The following is a 20,322-nucleotide window of genomic DNA, read 5'->3' as shown; positions in this document are numbered from 1 at the left end:
GATAATAAAACAAAAAATATCAACCACCACTTGACATATCCATGGTATGACCACACTTGAAAACAGCATATAGCTTTGGTTACCCCATCTCGAAACTAAGAAGCTATATCTGAATTAGAAAAAGTATACAGAAGTGCAGCAAAAAATGATTAGGGGTATGGAACAGCTTCCATACAAGGAGCGATTAAAAAGACTTGGACTGTTCACCTTAGAAAAGAGAGGACTAAGGGGGGATATGATAGAAGTGTATAAAATCATGAACCAGGTGGCAGAAGTAGTACAGGAGTGTTATTTTCCTCTTCCCATAAGACCAAAATCTGGGCTCACGCAATGAAATTAGTAGGTACCAGGTGTAAAACAAACATAAGGAAATGCTCCTTCACACAGCGCACAGTCAACCTGTGGAAGGAACTTATTGCCGGGTTTGTTGTGAAGGCCAAAAGGATAATCAAGTTAAACGAGGATTAATTAAATTCATGGAGGATAGGTCCATCAATGGCTATTAGCCAAGATGATCAGGGACGGAACATCATGCTCTGCGTGTCCCTAAACCTTTGACTGAGAGAAGCTGGGACTGGACTACAGGTGATGGATCTCTCGCTAATTGCCCTGTTCAGTTCATTCCCTTTGAGCATCTGGCACTGGCCACTGTTGGAGGGTGGGATATTGGGCTAGATGGACCATTGGTCTGACCCAGTACGGCCGTTCTTATGTTCACATTCTTTTATTACTTGATCCAAATCTTCATGATTGTGACTTACATCCATCCAACGAGATCCAGTGGCTGAAGCTCCAGCTAAATTAAGTGCAACTAGAGACAAGGTACACATTTTTAACACAGAATGGGAATTAACCACAGGAACATCTTCTGTCACCTGTGGTATGTAAATCAAGCCTGGATGTCTGCCTAAAAAATCTCTGTAGTTCAGCCACAAGTTATTGGGCTGGATGCAGGAGTCACTGGGCAAACTTCTCTGGCCTGGGCTAGCAGGAGGTCAGAGAAAATTATCATAATGGAGCTTCCTGCCTTGAAATGTATGAGCTACCTTGCACCTCATTTGCACAGTGCAAATGACTCCCCAAGGAGATAGGCTGTGGAGAATCAGGCCCTTCCAGTGCAATCTCATATGATTAAACTTTGTAGGGAAGTGTTGTCTAGTGTGTAGAACAATTATTCTGAGTCAGGAGACTTAGGTTCTTTTCCTAACTCATGTTAATGAGATGGGATTGGATGCTACCCTGCTACCGGATTAAGAGCCTGTATCTTTTGCATCCAAGTCTCTTTCACCTATAGAACAGAAGTATGCACAGAATGAAAGTCTCTCACAACGGCATTTCCATGAAAGACGTGAGCTGTACATGTATGGTCAAGATGTAGTCATTTTATCAACTCAGCCTACAAGCCGCTTTCAGAAGCGCTTATAGTGAGTTCCAAAACAACTCCAACATACACATATCTGATCTCCCAGAGGTCCATGGAAAGTCTCACATTAGGTTCAATCCAGCTCTCACTGAAATTAAACTGCCAACGGATGTTCCTGCAAATGTTACCCCTCCGTTCTCCTAACTCTTGCCAGTCACTATCCATTTCTCTGCCACCGCAGGGTTCTTTTCTGGATATTGTTTAGCACAGGCACTAGCTGCCAGGGCACGGCACCTGATGTCAGTAGAATGCATGTCCAAATTGAAAAGTATAAATGAAGTTCCCTGTAGTTCCCTTTTCAGTTTCATGGTATAGTTTAGATGTTACTGATTCACTTTCTTACCTGACATTGCTGTAAGGTAACAGAATTGATAGCGCACTGAATGGCATACCCAGAACCAAGAGCTTTAACTTAGCAGAAGTGCCTTTGGCCAAACATCTTCACATGGCAGGTGAAGATTCGGATAGCTGGCCTTATCTCCGAGAGCTGGCTGAGTGTTATCTGGGAGCTTTGCCACTGGGGGCGAAGAGTGTCAGAGAACATTTCTGAGAATGCTGAATAAAATTCACTGCTGCCCTGTGATGCTAATAAAACAACGAAGCAGTGAACAGAGTCAACCTGACAGACTGCAATACACACTCCAGAAATCCCAGCAGCCTTTCTCCAGAGCTGACTCCCTCTGGGAGCCGCAAACACCCTCCCCACCAGGTTCCCCCTCTGCTCTGCTAATGCTACAACAATAGCCCTTTCATTCACAGACCTCTCTGCATTCTGCTCTGCTGCCCCTCTGCCTGGAATGGCTTCCCAACGCCTGTCACCTCTCTGGGGCAGCGCCATCAGAGTGCCCCACTTCACAAGTGCTGGGTGAGCCTTTGAAACCATCTCACCTTTTACCAGCCGTTTGAAACATTAACGGTGATGAGACAAACCAGCCCCTGCCCCAGTCCCGCTTGCTGCTGACTGGACTTGCTACAGGGAGGCATTCAATGGGGGGCATGTTTACATACAGCACTGGAGCTAGGACACAGGAATATTGAGCCTCTCCGTGGTGGCTGGCGCTGTTCGCATCACCCTGCATTCAGGTACGGTCTTTAATTATGGGCTCACCCACTAGATCCCTGCCTCATTCAGTGGGCAGGCTGGATACACAAGGAGGCTGAATGAAGCTTGCGTGGGGCTCCATGGATCTGACACTTGTGACTTTTGATTGCTCGACATGGCAACCTAAACTTTTCACACAGTTTGTGCAGGTGTGAGATCCCGTGCCAGAGGAAGCATTACACTCTGTAGCATTGGCAGGATCAGGTTCTCAAAAGCATAGTCCACAGAGCCAGAGGGGCCTCCCAGGCCATGGGCCAACTGCTTTTTGGCCAGGCCACATGTGAGTGGCTCTGCGACCCTGTGCACCAGCTCACATCCCCACTCACTGAAACGTGACCCAGTGGCCCCTCTGTCATGACAGTGGTGCAAGCAGGCCAAATTTAAGAGAGTGAGATGTGACCTGACACGCAGGGTGGCAACACCACTCAGCTTTGGAGGGGGTGGGTGTAGGGACTCATGGGCCAGGGGAGTCAGGCTGCTGCGGGGGAGGCCCATGAGACAGCAAGAGGAGAGTTGGGGGAAACCTGTGCCCCACCACTCTACATGGTGCTCTGCAACCTCTGCCTAAGAGTCACTTTTTTGACATCTAGCAAGGGGCCGTTTTACTCCCGCAGAGACGTATTTCTCATTCTGGGGAAAGCGAAGAGGTTTCATGTAAAACAGAAAGATGGCCAGGTTTGTGCAGCTCTAAACTGACTTCAGTGGCGCTGCACCAGTTTACTCCAGCAGAAGATCTGGCCCAGAGCATGTAACAATTGAATGTTATCAAATGCTTCATCCGGCCAATGGCTACTCAGAGTAGGGACCTCCCAGAAAGTACAAGTAGGGATGTGATAGAATCTTCCATTGTGAGGTATCAGCTCTTTCTTTCTTTTCTTTCATACGTGACTAGCCATCGGGGCACTAATATAATTCTGTCATGAAATAGACCAGCGGGCTCTGAACACGAACCTATGATTGACATGCTGATTTTCTTTGCTGAGGCCAGAGCATTCTTTAATGATACAGCAAATTCACTCTCCTCCTGTGGTTTGTGGATTTTTTGTAAATGTCAATACTTCACTTTTCTGTCTTGCTTTCGGTCAGAAGACGGCATCTGGAGGAGTGGGCTCTGCTAGCTGATGTTTCATAAACTTTTTCTCTGATTATTTCATACCTAATGTAAAATAAACCATATATTTTGCAGGCAGATTCTGAGGGAGTTTGTCTAGTGCCTTACCCTGAGAGTAACCCTACTGAAGTCAATGGAACTACTTCCAGCCTCAAATATCGCTCGCTATAAATACAAGTCTCAGTATCTGGCCTGTTCTTCATAAAATTCTCCTTTGTGAGGATCTACATCAGATTCTAGGTCTTTCACTATTTAAACACAGGAGGCACGGCATGGCTTGACCAACACCCGGGGGTAACAACTGCAATTGCTCAGGCTGTCCTAGGAGGTGGCTTTGTTACTCCATGGGAACAATACTGAGCTGAGAGTTTGAAGGCTGTAAGCCAGCTGGCTGTCTGAGTACTCCAGGGGAGGCTAGCATACTGAGTATTTAACCTCCACATTTCCCACTGTGCTTTTGCAGTGTCCTGCCCTGCACTGGATGCCCCCATGGATGGCAAAAGATTTGGTACCAAGTACTTTGTGGACCATGAAGTCCATTTCACCTGCGAACCTGGTTTTCAGCTCACTGGTTCCAGCACCCGAGTGTGTCAGGCAAATGGCAGCTGGACTGGAGAAGCACCACAGTGCAAAGGTACTTTGCCTTTTCATGCCCTTGGTTTGAGTGTGCGAGCCCATCTTCATGTCACCGCACAGGCCCGTGCATGCCACGGTTAGCAAACAAAACCAGTGTAGCTACCCTACTGTAAAATGTCGTAACTCGTTAGTGCAGATGGTTGGTGTGCAGGAAAGTCTAATGCATCTCCTAGGTTCTCCTTGATGCTATTGCTTCCCCTTGGCTTGTCAGTTAACTCCTCAACTTCAGCTTCTTGCGTAAGTGTGGTGATGAGTGGGGAGGGTTTGTTTTATCCATTAAGGATTCTTCTCCTGAATTTTAGCAACCTTACACTCTTTACTGAGTAGTGGGCTGGTCTTGTCACCTCAGCATTTAGCTTAGTGATGTTCTGTTCTTTGCAAATACACCTCTACCTCGATATAATGCTATCCTCAGGAGCCAAAAAATCTTACCAAGTTATAGCTGAAACTGCATTATATCGAACTTGCTTTGATCCGCCAGAGTGCGCAGCCCTACCCCCCCTCCCCCGGAGCACTGCTTTACCGCATTATATCCGAATTCGTGTTTTATTGGGTTGCGTTATATCGGGGTAGAGGTGTACCAACTCCCAGGGACAGGAGATGTGGAGATGCCACAGCTAGTCCTCTCCTGCCTGCAGAACTCACAGCTGGCCCTTTGCAGGCCTCAGCAAGCCCACGCACTTGCAGCTGTGCTTGGACAGTCTCCACTGAACTGGAAAAGTCCCCCTATTCAGCTTGGAATAATAATGGCTGAGTACGTTGCCTTGTGTACCAGTAGTTCGGCTGGTTTCCAGCTTTGCGTAACGGGGGTCCCCGGCTCTAACAGTCAACCTCGCATCTGTTCCGCTTTTCTTGTCCTGAAGCTCTGAGCATAAAACTAACTCCGCAATAGACAGTTTATTTCATAACAAGAAATATCAGGGTCTGAAGCAGCTGGCACATCACATTCATAATAATTCCCCTCAGATGTTTATTTGGATGGCTGCCTTTCTGTCCAACATGTGATTGATCCAAATTGCCAAACAAGAAAATTATATCTAATTACCTCTATTAAAAATAATTTCCTGGGCAGAGTTTCATGGTAGTTAACAGGCATTTGGCTTAATGCGGTTGCACAAAAAAGGATTTTTTTTTAAAGTATGTTTTCCAAAACCACAAGACTGATTGAAACTGGTATTCAAAGCCTACAGCACCCACTGTGGCGCTCTGACCACCAAAGTAACTCAACAGAAATACAATCCCCACAAATTTCCATGTACCAGAAAGAAAGACTTTGCGCGGAAGCAGCATTCCTGCGCTCAGTGTGGGGTCACAGGTTCTGTTCCCAGTTCTCTGCCACTCAGTCATTTTGTGACTTTGTTCAGCTTGTTTAACGTCTCTATGGCTCTTTTCCCTCCTCTATATAACAGGGAGATGACACACCCACAGGGAGATCCTCAGCTGAAAGACCCTCTCTAAGTGCAATGGGTGGAGAATAAATTTACTTTGAAATTATTGCTCTCACATGTATTTCTAATTCACATATACATTATTGTAACAACATCTGAGCTTTCTACCAGCAGGATCCATGTTCTTGTCTTCCTTTTGGGTCAAATTATGATCCAATTTACACCCATTTAAAATTGGCATAATGCATTGTCATGTAACGTGTCTCTCATTTCGAGGATACTGGTTATTCTTCCTGTTAAAACACTGTGTATTTCAGGGATGTGGCACAGGTGCGAGGCGCTTGTTTGCAAGGGCACTTGCATACTAGTTTGTCCTCTGGCACCAAGTGTTTTTCAAGATTGACCATCCAAAGTAGCACGTGTGAGTCTGTGGAGCCAGAGCTGTTTGTTTAAACCAGTCTTGTGATTTTTGAATACCCAACTCATAATTTTTGACCACTTGGGGAGCTTGGAAACACTTCTCACCATCACTTGTTTTGCATTGGGAATGGCCCAGATCGCCCCAAAAGACAGCTTGTTTAAAAACATTTCCCCGGAGGAAGATACTCAGAATTGCTCAGCGCCTCTTGCACATCTCTTCTCAACACTGCTCAGCCCTTGGCACATCGGCCTGATCTCAGAAAAAGAGGGAACATTTCGGAGGGGTCCTTTGTTAAAATATTGGCAGCTCTTCACAGTAACCCACCCTGGAATCCCTCTGTCATTCTCTTGCCCTCGTCATTCCCAGAGTTGTGCTGGGCTTCATTCCCTTCCAAATGCAGCATTTTGAATCAGTCCAAAGAAACACTGTTAAGCAGCATTTCTAGAAACTGTGCACGAGTCGATTACAAGACATTGACATCTGCTTTCATTTAATGCACATGAATCTGCCAAAGATTCCCCCATTAAGAAACACCTATGGGAGAAGAATGGTTTATGCTACATAAACCTCCCACTGAACCACTCCCAACATGGATGCTTCAGCCAGGAAGCCAATGAACTTACAGTGGATGCTCTATATTCAGGCCAGTTTTAACCTAGAATCTCAGAAACATGTTCAACTTGATGTGGCTATTTATACAAGGCAGCATTGCCTCGTGGTTAGAGCACTGGGCTGTGACTCAGGAGACCTGCTGTTTTACTTCCGCCTCCGTCACTGACCGGCTGAGTCAATGTGGGCAAGTCACTGCATCGCCCTCTGCCTCAGTTTCCCCATCTGTCAAATGGGGATAATTATACTGATTTCCTTTATAAAGTGTTTTGAAATCTACTGGTGAAAAGTGCCAGAGAAGCACTAAGTATTACTAGTATTTAAACTCTTTTAGGAGTGGGCTTAAGAGTTCTAAAAAAAAACACCAAGCTCCCCAGGAGGCCCAAAGATAAGCTGAGAAAGAGATCGGAGCCTCACAGACCTGCTAAAATCAAACTCTTGGCCAGGCGTGAAGTAAATGATCTTGATGCTAAACTATCTGTAAAGCAATGAACTGTTTAAAGTTGGAGGGCTGTGAACAGGGGCACCTGCTTTGCTTATAAAGTGTTCATTGATTTAAAAACAATCCTACAAAGCTATACGCAATCAGAACATGAATTACGGCCTAGCCTATGACAAGCAAACACTTCAGAATCACGAAGTCACTGACTGCACCGCCCCTCTCTCCCCAGCTGATCTTTAGGGATCTTTGCTGCCTGCTGCTGAGAAATCTGTGTTCTCCTTTTGCTAAGAGAGTGAGCCATCTCGTACCATATGGAGCCTTTGATTTTGTTGTTAAGCGTATAAGGAGTTTGTCCACATCACAAACTTCTCCCAGAACTCACCTCAGCTGGTATGTGGAGTGGCTCGCTGGGGGAGCTCATGTTCAGGGCAGAGTTATGGGAGAGAGTTTGAAAAATAAACCTTGCCAGCTGCTCTGCATGAGTCTTTTTAGTACCAGCCCTTTCATGCCTAGCAATTCGTAGGGAAGTATTGAATTTGAGTGTTAATTTAAAGTCAGGCATGTATGGATGCCATGCAAGACACATCATGTAATTTGTTCTGGATAAAGCCTATGTTTGTATCAGTCTTTTGGATCCTAAAACAGTCCCCTATGGGTAACATACTTTTTATAGCCTGGGTAGTTGACATTCACGCAGTGGGGCTCACAAAGTTTAAATAGCTTGGAGCTCTGCAGATTGAAAGTATTGTTTGTTTAAGGAAATTCCACCACATTGTCTAAAATGCTAATGGTCGATTAAGCTCCCAACATGTACCCCCTGCACTGCTGACATCACAGAGCACTGTAATGGTCTATTATGAAGTGCCTAAAGAGATGAACTCAGCCATACTAGATAAGCTGACAGCCTGGACTGTCTGTAGAAAGAGACTAGACTGAGCTGGGGTTAAGGACAGAGAGCCATTTAATCTTCCCAGGCTCGGTATGTAGATGAGAAATAAAGGAGGCTTTATGTAGTGTTCCTTGACATGAAAGTGCTTGGCAACCAACACAACCCTGCGTTCCTTTGCTGAACACCTGTGCAGCCACTGACGTGCGTTCCACTTTGGGACATGTTGTCTCCCCCCTCAGCTTGTCAGCCAGGTGTCAGTGCAGCCCACTGCACACAATCACCGCAGAGAGCAAGTGAGATGAGAGATTTGGATCTCTGCTGGCAGCAAATTCAAGGACGGGGGCGGTTAATGCTGTCTCACGTCTTGGTCAATAACTTCATGCTCTAGCAGTCCTGAAATATTTAGAATATGCTATTGATGACCAAGCAAGCTCGGCTCTTCGCATGTGCTTAGGAATTGCTAGCCATGTAGCATTCACAGCCTGCTTCTTCACCACCATTCCTTTGAACTAACAACTTAAGAAGAGAATATGCCAGGCAGGGGTGACAATATTGCTCAGGCGAACAGGAGTTTGGGAGCATTCAGACCAAACTCAGCAAGTACTTCAGGCTGGATCTGTCTGTTGAACTGTCTATTGTTTCCAAAGCTGGGGGTTGTCCCAACTTAGGCCAACATGATCCTGGGGCGGAGGTGTGACTAACTGCACTGGGTTCTGTCGCCTTTGTTGTTTAACCATCTACGATAGCTTTTAGACTGATTCTGCAAGCGATGGGGGCCAGTCATCGCAAAGGGGTTACTTGCTGCTAATAAAAACAATTTGAAAATTTCCTTTGGGAGGTTTATTACTTTGGCGATGCAGTTAAACAAACTAGCTGCACCAGCAGTAAGACACCTACTGACCTGAAACAGCCAACCAGAAAACATGCACATGGCACTAAAGCCATCAAGGTACTATGTGGGTAGTAGTGTTGGTGGCTTGGCAAGGAAAGGCGTGCTTAAAATTAAGGCCAACATTTTAAAAAATGGGGGGGGGGCCTCAACTTAAGCTCTTAAATCCCTATTTTAGGCTCCTAAATCCTTGATTTTCAGAAGCGCTGCGCACCCAGCATCCCCCTATTAACATTTATGGAAGTCTTAGGAGCCTAAATGTTGGCACCCATTTTTAAAATCCTGATTTAAATGTAGTATTAAAATTATGGGCTTGATCGCGCAGTCCTTACTCAGACAAAGCTCCTGCTGACATCGACTGACGGACTGCAGGGTCCGGCCTTACGTTAGGAGAGAGAGAGCCAGTGTAGTTTGTTTTTAAAAATGCTTTTTCCCTTAGTGATCAGCAAATGCTGGAGCAATCCTTGCCAGAATGGTGGAACCTGTGTGGATGGAGTGAACCAGTACAAATGCACTTGTCCTCAAGGGTGGACTGCTGAGAACTGCCAGTACCAATCACAAACAGGTATGTAACCAGGTGAGGTGTGAAAGAGAAAGAGACTCGAGCAAGGCAGACGACGAATTACAAGGCAGAAGCCCCTGCCCCGTCTCAGATGTCAGCCTCTACACTCAGAATGACAGTAATTTCCATTGTGGTTGTACTTAGAAGCCCATTCCCGCTGTGCTGGGTGCTGTACAGACACAGAACAAAAGGAGAGTCCCTGGCCCTGAGCTTCCAAAGACTAAGCACCTTCCAAAATCTGCCCCATCTGTCAAAGTTAGCTCTGTTTTATTAGCATAGCGCTCTGCTAATACACCCAGATAATGTGAGCAGCATACAAGACACAAACTATCTTATTTATACAGATAAAAGAGCAAGAACTTAACAAGATAATAAATGAAGCAGAATCTGATAAGTTTACCTGGACTAGGCATGCATATCTTATTTCATTACTAACTATTACCAATCTTCTGTTAATGTTTCACCATTAGCACCATTGTTTATGCCTAATGTTTCTTTTCCTGGCACCTGTATTTCAACATTTCTTATTTCTGCTTAAAGGTTGTGACAAACCCAATCCAGTGGGGTACAGAGTCTGGTAGAGGGCAAATATACTGGTCACTAGATGAGTAGTTTTCTGTTCCCTGCGTGACCAGAGCAGGGGCTGCACTAGAGTAATCAGGAACCTGCTAGAATCAATTAAGGCAGACAGGCTGATTAGAACACCAGCAGCCAATCAGGCAAACGGCTAATCAAGGACCTGGTTAAAAAGGAGCCCACTCCAGTCAGGAGGGACCGAGAGGAGAGGAAGTGTGTGTGAGGAGCTGGGAGCAAGAGGTACAGGAGCTGAAGGAGAGGGGGTGCTGCTGGAGGATTGAGGAGTACAAGTGTTATCAGACATCAGGCGGAAGGTCCTGTGGTGAGGATAAAGAAGTGTTTGGAGAGGCCATGGGGAAGTAGCCCAGGGAGTTGTAGCTGTCATGCAGCTGTTACAGGAGGTACTATAGACAGCTGCAATCCACAGGGCCTGGGCTGGAACCCGCAGTAGGGGCGGGCCCGGTCCCCCCAAACCTCTCAACTCCTGATCAGACACAGGAGGAGTTTATCCAGATTGAAGGAAGATCCATGAGGTGAGCAAATCTGCCAGTAAGCTCAGGACCCACCAAAGTAGAGGAGGAACTTTGTCACATAAGGTACTCAACATTCCTTTAATTCATTCTTATTTTTACAAATATAATCATTCTACTTTCACACATCTCATCAAGGAGGAGAAAAATGTCATGTGACACTTGGTAACCAGTCACACAACATGATTAATGAATTGCAAATAGTCCCCCTCCGGCCGCTGCCAGGGACAGGCCAAGGCTGCCGGAGGCAGGCCCAGCGGAGGAAGAATGGAGCCTCTTTCAGGCCAGGTCTACACTGCGACTTTAAATCGGTTTAATGGCGATATACGATTTAACGCTGTACCCGTTCACACGACGTCGTCATTAATATCGAGTTAAACGGCCCTAAAATCGATTTCGAACTCCTCCAAACGAGAGAGTAGCGCTAATTCGATAGTGATAATCGGATTAGGGTTCAGTGGACCGAAATCGATGTTATTGGCCTCGCGCGCATCCAGAGTGCAGCACTGACCGCTCTGGACACATCTGAACTCGGATGCCGCGGGCAGGTAAACAGGACACACCGCGAACTTTTGAATTACATTCCTCTGCTTGCCAGCGTGGAGCCTTGATCAGCACGGCGGCCGATGCAGTTTGAAATCGAAAAAGAGCTCCAGCATAGACCGTAGGGGAGATACTAGGTCTGATCGCTGTATGGGGAGACAAATCTGTTGTATCCAGCTCCGTTACAGAAAGACAACGAAATGCCAAAAGCGTTTGAATAAAAAACTCCAGGATACAACAGCGCTGTGTGACAAGCTAAACGGAAGCCAGAGACTCAAATGGACGCTATGAAGGGAGGGAGGGGGTACTGAGGACTCCAGCTATCCCACAGTCCAAGCACGTCTCTGAAAATTATTTGCATTCTTGGCTGCCTCCCAATGTCTGTAGGTAAACACAGTGTCTGGCGGGTTTCGGGAACAGCTCCTCAGTTTATTTTCCCCCCACCACCACGTGAAAAAAAAAGGGAAAGATTGCTGTGCTATGGCGTTGCTCAATGCACTCCGCGAAAAGGCGCCAAAGGGTTGTCGCTGCCTTCACAAAGGGAGGGGTGAGGCTGTACCAGCACCACCCGGGCAGTGTTTTCTGCCCCATCAGGCACTGTTCTCACACGGAAGTGGACTATGGGATAGCTGAGGACAGTACCCACAGTGCCCCGCTCCTGAAGTCGATGGTCAAGCTTTGGACCGATGGACCGAAACAATCGATTTCGGGATCCCACTGTGGACGCGCTAAACCGATTTTATTAGATCTGTTTTGTAATATCGGTTTAAGCTAATTTGAAATAATCGTGCAGTGTAGACGTACCCTCACTCTCCCCTGCCAGGCCAGACAGAAATCTTGGGGGGCACTTGATCCCGCATGCCTGCCCCTACATGTCACCTATGCCCCTGAACAAGAGGAATTGTGATTAAAAACTCAAGTAAAATTATAGGAACAATAAATTAAAATCACATGGCTCTAGTAGGAACCAAGAGTAACGTTTTCAAAAGTCCCTAAGTGACTTAAAAGTATAATTCCCAGTGATTTTCAATAAGACTTAAGCTCCTCGGGGATAGATTTTTCAAAGTATTTGGGTGCCAAAAGATGCATAGAGGCATCGAGTGGAATTTTCAAAAGTGCATTTAAAGATCTAGGCCTAAGTGCGTAAGTTGCATTTGAAAATGGGACTGAGACTCCTGAGTGGTTTAGGCACTTTTGAAAATGTTACTGCGAGCCTGTGAGCCAGGTGTCCGAGAAGCACTTTAAAGTTTCCTCTCTTCTCTCTTTTAGCCCCACCTGCATGGAGTGTTACGAATGACCCAGCTTTCAGTCGCAAGCCACGCTGTGCGAAAATCGACAGGACCCAGCACTGCAGCTGCGAAGCCGGCTTCCACATGAGCGGCACGGCCGACAACAGCATATGTCAGGGTAGGAGATGAGCAGAAATATCCATCGGCAGCTTTCACCAGTCTGCTGCCCAGTGCACACACAACACATCTAAGCAGCTGAATGTTCAGTAGGTGCAGCAGCTTTTACGGACAAATATGGTGGACAGAACTGCTTGGAAGAAGCTAAGACTTTGTCTGCACTGGATTTTTGTCAGCAAAACGTTTGTTGTTTAGGAGTGTGAAAAAAACCACACACACAAATGACAAAAGTTTTGCCAACAGAAAGTGCCAGAGTGAACAGTGCTTTGTCGGCAGGAGAGCTCTTGCAGTTTCAGGCAGATGCCATGCAAGGGCGACTTTCTATGTACCTGCAAGCCACGTTATACCCTGGAGCCAGAGTCCCTGCATTTCCATGCCAAGCTGTTCTCCTCCACTTAGTGTCCTAATCGGCTGTATCCCCTGGCTGCAGCCTCCCAACCCCAAAGCGCCTGCATTTCAGTAGTGGATGAAACGACCCCTACCTGTAAATCAGTGCGTTGTGATCTGTGGGTAGAAGGGACAGGATAAATGCCAAGCATTTTAAACCCAGCTAATCTAGTTATGTCTATTGCAATTGGGAGCATCCCGAGAACTCCATCACTTGCAGAACCCAGCAGACTTGCCCATTCATTAAGGAAATACTAGTCCAATTTGGGTATACATTTTGCATGGCCCATGACAATACGTACTGCTCGCTCATATTGTCATATAGCATGGGCTGGAATCAAGCCAGACAGCCCCAAAGTGGGGGTGAGTCAGATTTTATCCCACACACCACTAAGCACCGAAATACCTTTGCTCTGGTAACACTGTGCCTTTGCAGTTTCACTAGTTTCTCCATGGTGGTCCACTCCTGGCCACTTTTGGGAGGACCTGAGCAGTTTGCTGCTATTCCTGGGTGCTCTTGTCCTGGCAAAGAGCAAAAGGGTTGTCAGCAGGAATTCTTTGCCAGGGTGGACCCTTTTGTGCAGGGTCTGCACTGTATGGGACAGTGTGTTTCCTCTGCAGACGTAAACGAGTGTGAGGTTTACAAGCTGGACGGAGCCCCTCGTCTGTGCATGTACGCCTGCGTCAACGTTCCCGGCTCTTACCGTTGCTCCTGCCCCAGCGGGTACAAGCTCCTCGGAGACGGGAAAAGCTGTGAAGGTGAGCCAGCACGCTCGGAGAGCTGGGCACCGCAGGCTGGGGCCTGCTGCAGGAAACAAAAGTGCATTTCCAGAAGCTGTATTATTTTCTGATTTCATGTGTATCTTCCTGTCACAAAGACCTGCTGGGTCCAGCCGAATGTGTGCAGAGATTTTATAGCTAGGAAGCTATAAGTGGGCTGAAATCCTCACATGGTGTAGTCGATGGCAAAACTCCTGTTGACTCGGAGATTTCACCCTGCCAGTGTCCATTGTTAGAGCTGGGTGGAGAGTGGTAATTACAGGCTGTCCAGGATCAGTGAGCCTGGGAGGTGGGGTTTCAGCCTCCCAGGCTGACTGGTGAGGAGCCAGCGGGTGAGCTGGCAGGACACCAGGTGGAATTTCATCAAGATTGATACATTCCCGAATTCTGTGGAAGGTGGATCTTTAATAAAGCTGGTCAAAAACATCCTTTTCTCTCCCTTTTTTCACCTTTTTCTCCCCTTTCCCAGTGGGAACAAAGTGGGGGAGAGAGGTAAAAGGGAGAGGCAGTGGGATTTTCCTCACTCAAAACTAAGCTTGTGCTTTAGTGCTTTGTTGAATCAGGGCCTCGATGTTTCCAGCTCTCTGGATTTTATCATGAGTCTGGCAATATTAGGTGTTTTTCTGAAAGCCTCAACTCAAGTCAGGTGCTTGGTGAGAATCCCAGCTTTCATTTACACAGAAGTCATGGTCTGGCCCTCCTGGGCTGTGGAAAAAAGCTGGGAAAACATGATTCTAATAGCTCAAAAACCAGGAGGTAAATAAAAAGAACCCAAAGTAAAAAAAATAAATAAATAAAATAAATCGCGTGATTGGCTTCAAGTCTCCTGATTTTTTTTTTTTTTTTTTGGTGGTCTGGCTCATGATTTTTCAATAATCCAGGACATAGGCACTGACTCTGTGAGTGCTCCAGGGCTGGAACATCCATGGAAAAAAATAAATGGGTGCTTAGGACCCATTGGCTGCCAAGCCCTCCTCCCCACCTCTACTCCCCCCCCAGCACCTCCCATCTGCCGGTGGCTCCCCCAATTAACTCCTCCCCCTCCCAGCACTTCCTGCCTGCCGTGACCAGCTGTTCCGCGGCGTGCAGGAGGCGCTGAGAGGAGCGGGGACCAGGTGCGTTCAGGGAAGGGGGCAGGAAGAGGCAGGGTGGGATGGGAAGAGGCATGGCGGTGTGGGACTTTGGGGGAAAGGGTGGAGTGGGGGCAGGCCTGGGGCAGAGTTGGGAGTCAAGTACCCCCAGGTAGAAAGGAAGTTGGTGCCTCTGCTTAGGGGTCAGCAGTAGTGGTGAATGCTCACTGCTGGATTCTGTGCCATAACAATGGGCTTGTCTTCATTACGGCGCTGCTGTGATTGATGCAGCAGGGGTCGATTTAGCAGGTCTCATGAAGAAGACCCGCGAAATCGACGGCAGAGCAGTCTCCGGTCGACTCCAGGACTCCACCAGAATGGGAGGAGCAAGGGAAGTTGGGGGGAGAGCATCTCCTGTCGACGCAGCACAGTGAGGACACCGCGGTGAGTCGACCTAAGCCACGTCGACTCCAGTTACATTATTCACATAGCTGGAGTAACATAACTTAGGTCGACTTAGCCCGATAAGACGCAGCCAAAGAGTTATCCAGTGCGGCAGGGAAGGAACGAAAGAGCCATTAGGCTGGGCTCCGGCAACACCTTCCTCCCACTGACATCCCTTTTCCAGGGCTCCAGGGCAGTGGCCTAGCAGCCGACCCCTGGCTGGCTCTTCTCTGGCTGGGGACTCTCCCACATGGGAGTTGAGGGCAGTGTCCACTCCCTGTGTGTGACTGGAATGGCTCAGAGCTGAGGGCTGGGCCAGTTCGCTTTTTAGGAAGCACATTATTTAGCCTCTGGCTTTTATTGTATCTGTGTGGCCCTGTCTTCACTGGGACAAAAGGTGTGTCACTAGCTGGAGTTCACTCTAGTGAAGGAAGGCAGCCTCCGGGTGTCACAGGAGTTGGCAGGTCAGGTGAAAGGCCTTCGCTACACTTGAAACGCTGTCGCTGCAGTAGCGCTTCAGTGTAGATGCTGCTGGTGCCTATGGGAAGGGTTCTCCCATCAGCATAATTAACCCACCTGCCCGAGAGGAGGTAGCTAGGTCAGAAGAAGGATTCTTCCATCAACCTAGTACTGTCTATACTGGGTTACAACCCTCCTTCCAATTTCCAGCCTACGTTCGTTCATGGCCAGTTTATGCCCATTTGTTCTTGTCCCAATGTTGTCCTTTAGCTTAAATTGCTCCTCACCTTCCCTGGTATTTACCCCCCGGATGTGCTTACAGAGAGTGATCAGATCCCCTCTCAGCCTTCATTTTGCTCAGCTAAGCTCTTCCCACCTCTTCTCATAAAATAGGCCCTCCATTCCCCGGATCATCCGTGTAGCCCTTCTCTGCACCTGTCCCAGTTTGAATTCACAGGAGAAAAACTTTGCTGGTTATTTTAAAAGATTTGACTAGACCTGGTTGAAATTGTTTGGGTGAATAGATTTTCATCAAATAGCCTGTTTTCAAAAATGAAATTCATTAGGAAAAAGCATCAGTTTTGTCAAAATGTGTTTTTCTGTGAAAAATTTAGTGCCCTTTAATATATTTTTGGGGCTGGGGGAAGGAGCAATTACTGAATTTTTTATAATGGTTTGGTAAGATTTTTAATTAAAATATTCTATTCATATTTTTAAAAAATAGATCAGTTTCAAACAACTGTAATTTTGAAATTTGTTGCAAAAATAGATTTTAATTTTTCTGGTCTAGTTTAGACCTTTTTTGATTTTCCTGGGCCAGCAGGGTTAACCTATCTACAGACAGAGGTTATAGTAGAAAAAGCATCCCGTTATGTGCCAGAAGGACAGAAGAAAGGAAGAGATGGAGAATGCTAGTATTTCTATCAAGTCTGAATGATTTTCATTAGCTTTTTTTTAAAAAACTCACTTTGCGGGAGACAGTTAATGTGTATTTAGAAGGTACTGACGGCTAGATAAAGAGAGGAAGAGGGATCAGTGAAAATTGCTGCTATCATGTTTTCTTCTTTATATTTAACCATTTAACCACTTTAGAAGCTGTTATGATGATAATAGGCAAAAAGGAGATAAGAGCAGCCTCTGACCCAAAAGATCAAATTTCCCCAGTAACGAGATAAAATGTAGGTGGGCAAGACTGAGTGACAATGGAGTGTTAACCTTTCCACTCAGTAAAACAACATTTAACGTTATTTACAATCGTTTCTAATGAGGCAGATATAACGCAAGGGGAGTTGGAATGTCTCTGACAATGCAGTCGCTCTGCTGCGTGAAGTCTTCCAAGGGCAAATCTACTCTAAAAAATGCCCCCATCTTTCCCTTTGTAAAAGAGAGCGTGCTTTATAGGAGTCCGGCGGCCATGACAGGCCCTCAGTGTCGACTGATGGTCACTTTTCTGCACTTTGAGCAGTTCCGTCTGGCGTGCTCTGTTAGATTCTCGCTGTTTTGCAGATATAGACGAGTGCAGCCTGTCCCAGCACAACTGCAGCAGGGGCATGACGTGCATTAATACAGGAGGAGGCTTCCAGTGCGTCAGTGCTGAGTGCCCTCGGCCCAGTGGAAATGCCAGCTATGTGAAAACATCGCCATTGTAAGTAGTAGGGGACTGTGAGAGAATCAACCCCCGGCAATGCCAGAGAAAACCGCCCATGACTGAAAAGTTCGACAGGGTATTTACCTTTTTGAACAACAGTGTTAAAACAGGCCTGCTTTGGGGAGATCGCTGTCACTCCTGAGGACAGAGTTCCTCCCTTCCCAGGTTGTTCGGCTGGAAGTTAGTTCAATTCTTCATTTGACTAAATCCAAAATAGGGGAGCATCTTGCAGAGGGGTGTGCTCGTTCAAACTGGAATTAATTCAGGGAGGTCCTGTGGCCAGTGCTAGACAGGAAGACCACCTAGATGGCCACTCACAATGGCCCCTTCGGGGCGTATCATCTATGAATATAGGGTTAAATACCATTCTGCAGATGAAATCTTGGCCCTGTTGATATCAATGGCAAAACTCCCATTAACTTTCCTGGTTTCCACCCTCAGCTTCACCTAGCAGATCTCAGCTGCAATACCCAACCCTTCGTAAGTGCCTGGGTCTCCTCCAGGCATTCCAGAGAGATATGTGTGTGACATACTGGTCAGCATGGGTTTCATGTCCCCTGCTGTGTCTGGGATATACCAGATGTCTGCTACAGCCTCTGCTACAGAGCCTGGCTTTCTAGCTCCAGCTCTCGTAAGGTCTGTCTACGCTGCAGCTGGGAACGAACCTCCCAGCTCAGGGAGACAGACTCCTGCTAGCTCCACTCAAGCTAGCGCACTAAGAATAGCAGTGTGGATGTCGCGGCACTGGTGCAGCCCTGGGCTGCTCCCGGAGCTCAGACCCAGCAGGCAGGATGGAGGCTCTAGCCTGAGCCTCTGCTGGTCTTGCAATGTCCAGACAGCTGTTTTAGCATGCTAGCTCAAGCCCCGCTAGGACAATCAGGCTCCCCAGGCTGGGAGGCTGGCTCCCACCTCCTGTGTAGACATACCCAGAGAGGCTTTGCATCTAGGTTGGGAGGCCCTAGTTCAGTCGCTGGGGGGACCAGTTTCTGTCCTTAGTTACACAGGTATAAATCCAAACTCATTTCGTTGACTTCAGTGGAGATCCTGTAGACTTACACTGGTTTAACTAAGAACAGAATTTGCCCCCTGGTCTGCTACTTTGCAGGAATCCAAGTCATGAAAGTGCTGCCCCAGATCACTAGAGCCGTGAGTCTCCAGTGGTTTAGGGGCTCCGTACGTGAGTGCTGGTTTATCACCATGTTACTCTGGGGAAGGTGCTTTAGGAAATGCGTGGGCAATAAACGGGACAGTCAGTTCTCCACATGATCCTTAATGGATCATCAGAAACAGAACAGAACACAAAGGCCCAATGGTAACAATGTAAGAGTGCACAGCTCTTCCCACTTCCAGGATTGCCTTAACCCTTGTCCTTTCTTTCATTGTTAGCCAATGTGAACGCAACCCCTGCCCAATGGACAGCAGATTGTGCCATCATGCCCCAAAGTCCATCTCCTTCCATTATCTCCCTCTGCCTTCCAATCTAATAACCCCCACCCCTCTCTTCCGCATGGCAACTGCCTCCGCCCCAGGCCGGCCGGGGCCTGACAGCCTGCGCTTCGGAATTATTGGAGGCAACAACCGAGGGCATTTTGTGATGCAGCGCTCCGACCGGCAGACGGGAGAACTGATCCTTGTGCAAAGCCTGAAAGGACCCCAGACCATCGAGGTGGAGGTGGACATGTCTGAGTATCTGGATCGCACCTTCCAGGCAAAGCATGTCTCCAAGATCACAGTCTTTGTGTCTCCCTATGAGTTTTAAAGAAACGCAATTTCTGCAAGTCAGCAAATAAACAGCCACAAGGACTGTTCCTGTTCATCGCTCGCTTTCTTTCAGTGCTGACTCGAACGAAATTCCTTCCTTTCGAAATGGTGAAAGGCCACAGCGCTGCAGCAGTTCTAAAAAAACAGGACCTTAAAAGCCCAGTGCTGAGAGACAAGACAAACCACATTACTCTGGCAATGCCAGGATGGGGCTTGCAATAATCTCAGACTCATTTCTTCTTGAGAAGTTTTGACTCTGGACATTTCTGACTTTGCTTCTCACCATCTTCTGTAGCACATGCCTCCAGGAATGTTAATCATAGTAACAGAGATGTAGCAATGAAATCCAGATTATAGCCTATATAAGCCTCCATAGAGTAAATATCCTTCTACCAGATTTCAGGTTGATTTGTCTGCTCTGTCTTCTGGCTGGTTTTACACTCACATACATGGAAAACAGGCAACGAAGTGTGACTGAAATCACGTGCTCTCAACAGCTGCATCCGCCCAGAAATCTGGCCTGCCCTGCAGTCAGATTAGCAATGGGCCACATGCCCACCAGTTATCAGTGACACCATAACAACAAGTAGCTTCCCCATCAATGGAAAAACGGGCTCGTGTGAAATCTTTGAACAAATGGATGTTGCTTATAACTCCTTTGTCCTTGTCCAATCCCCTTAAAAAGGCGTCCCAACGCGTTTGCCCCAATAAAGGGTTGAAGTCTGTAGATGTCAGTTAACTAAGGCCATGAACATTTTTTAGAAAACTCATTTGAATCAGTTTTATGAATAGGAGTGAACACACGCGCAAGGAGCCAATAGCACAGGCTGGGCATGGTATCCAGCGCTGGAAGATTCTCTGTAAGACAGGTCTGAGCTAGTGGCTCCAGTTCTCCTGTCGTTCTGGTTCCATTTGTTGCTACTGAGCGCAGTCTACCAAGGGCATGATCGTGCTCCCATTCAAATCAGGGGGGAAGCTGCCAAAGTTCCTTGAGTTCTGAATTGCACCACCATGAGTGGGAGTTCTGTGGGGTGGCTGGATCTCCAGTGGAGTAGACTAAGACCACCGATTGCTTTCACTCCTGACATAACCAGAGTTAGAATCCAAGTCTCACATTTAGCATAGACATTTTGATCCCTCCCATAGAGTTTGATGGACCCCTCCTCCCCCCGTTAATGAAGCCCTTGGATGGTTCTAAAAACTATTGAAAGGGGATCATTCTGTATTAAATTCTATGGGCCAGATC

General features: G+C 47.1%; 1 protein-coding gene across 1 annotated transcript in view; it reads left to right on the top strand.

The window, feature by feature from the left end:
• FBLN7 (fibulin 7) overlaps positions 1-19,473 on the top strand; it is a 38,870-nt gene extending 19,397 nt beyond the window's left edge. Inside the window, exons 3-8 of the mRNA XM_032770569.2 lie at positions 4,100-4,270; positions 9,350-9,475; positions 12,391-12,528; positions 13,536-13,673; positions 17,174-17,312; positions 18,702-19,473. Coding sequence (XP_032626460.1) covers positions 4,100-4,270; positions 9,350-9,475; positions 12,391-12,528; positions 13,536-13,673; positions 17,174-17,312; positions 18,702-19,074 — 1,085 coding nt within the window. The 3' untranslated portion in view covers positions 19,075-19,473. The remainder of the gene's footprint in view (positions 1-4,099; positions 4,271-9,349; positions 9,476-12,390; positions 12,529-13,535; positions 13,674-17,173; positions 17,313-18,701) is intronic.
• The last annotated feature ends 849 nt before the right edge of the window (positions 19,474-20,322 follow it).

The sequence above is a fragment of the Chelonoidis abingdonii genome, chromosome 3 (assembly GCF_003597395.2).
Source record: "Chelonoidis abingdonii isolate Lonesome George chromosome 3, CheloAbing_2.0, whole genome shotgun sequence".
In the NCBI taxonomy this organism is placed as follows: domain Eukaryota; kingdom Metazoa; phylum Chordata; order Testudines; family Testudinidae; genus Chelonoidis; species Chelonoidis abingdonii.
The sequence above is the reverse complement of the archived record's forward strand: the minus strand, read 5'-3'. Positions and strand labels throughout refer to the sequence as shown.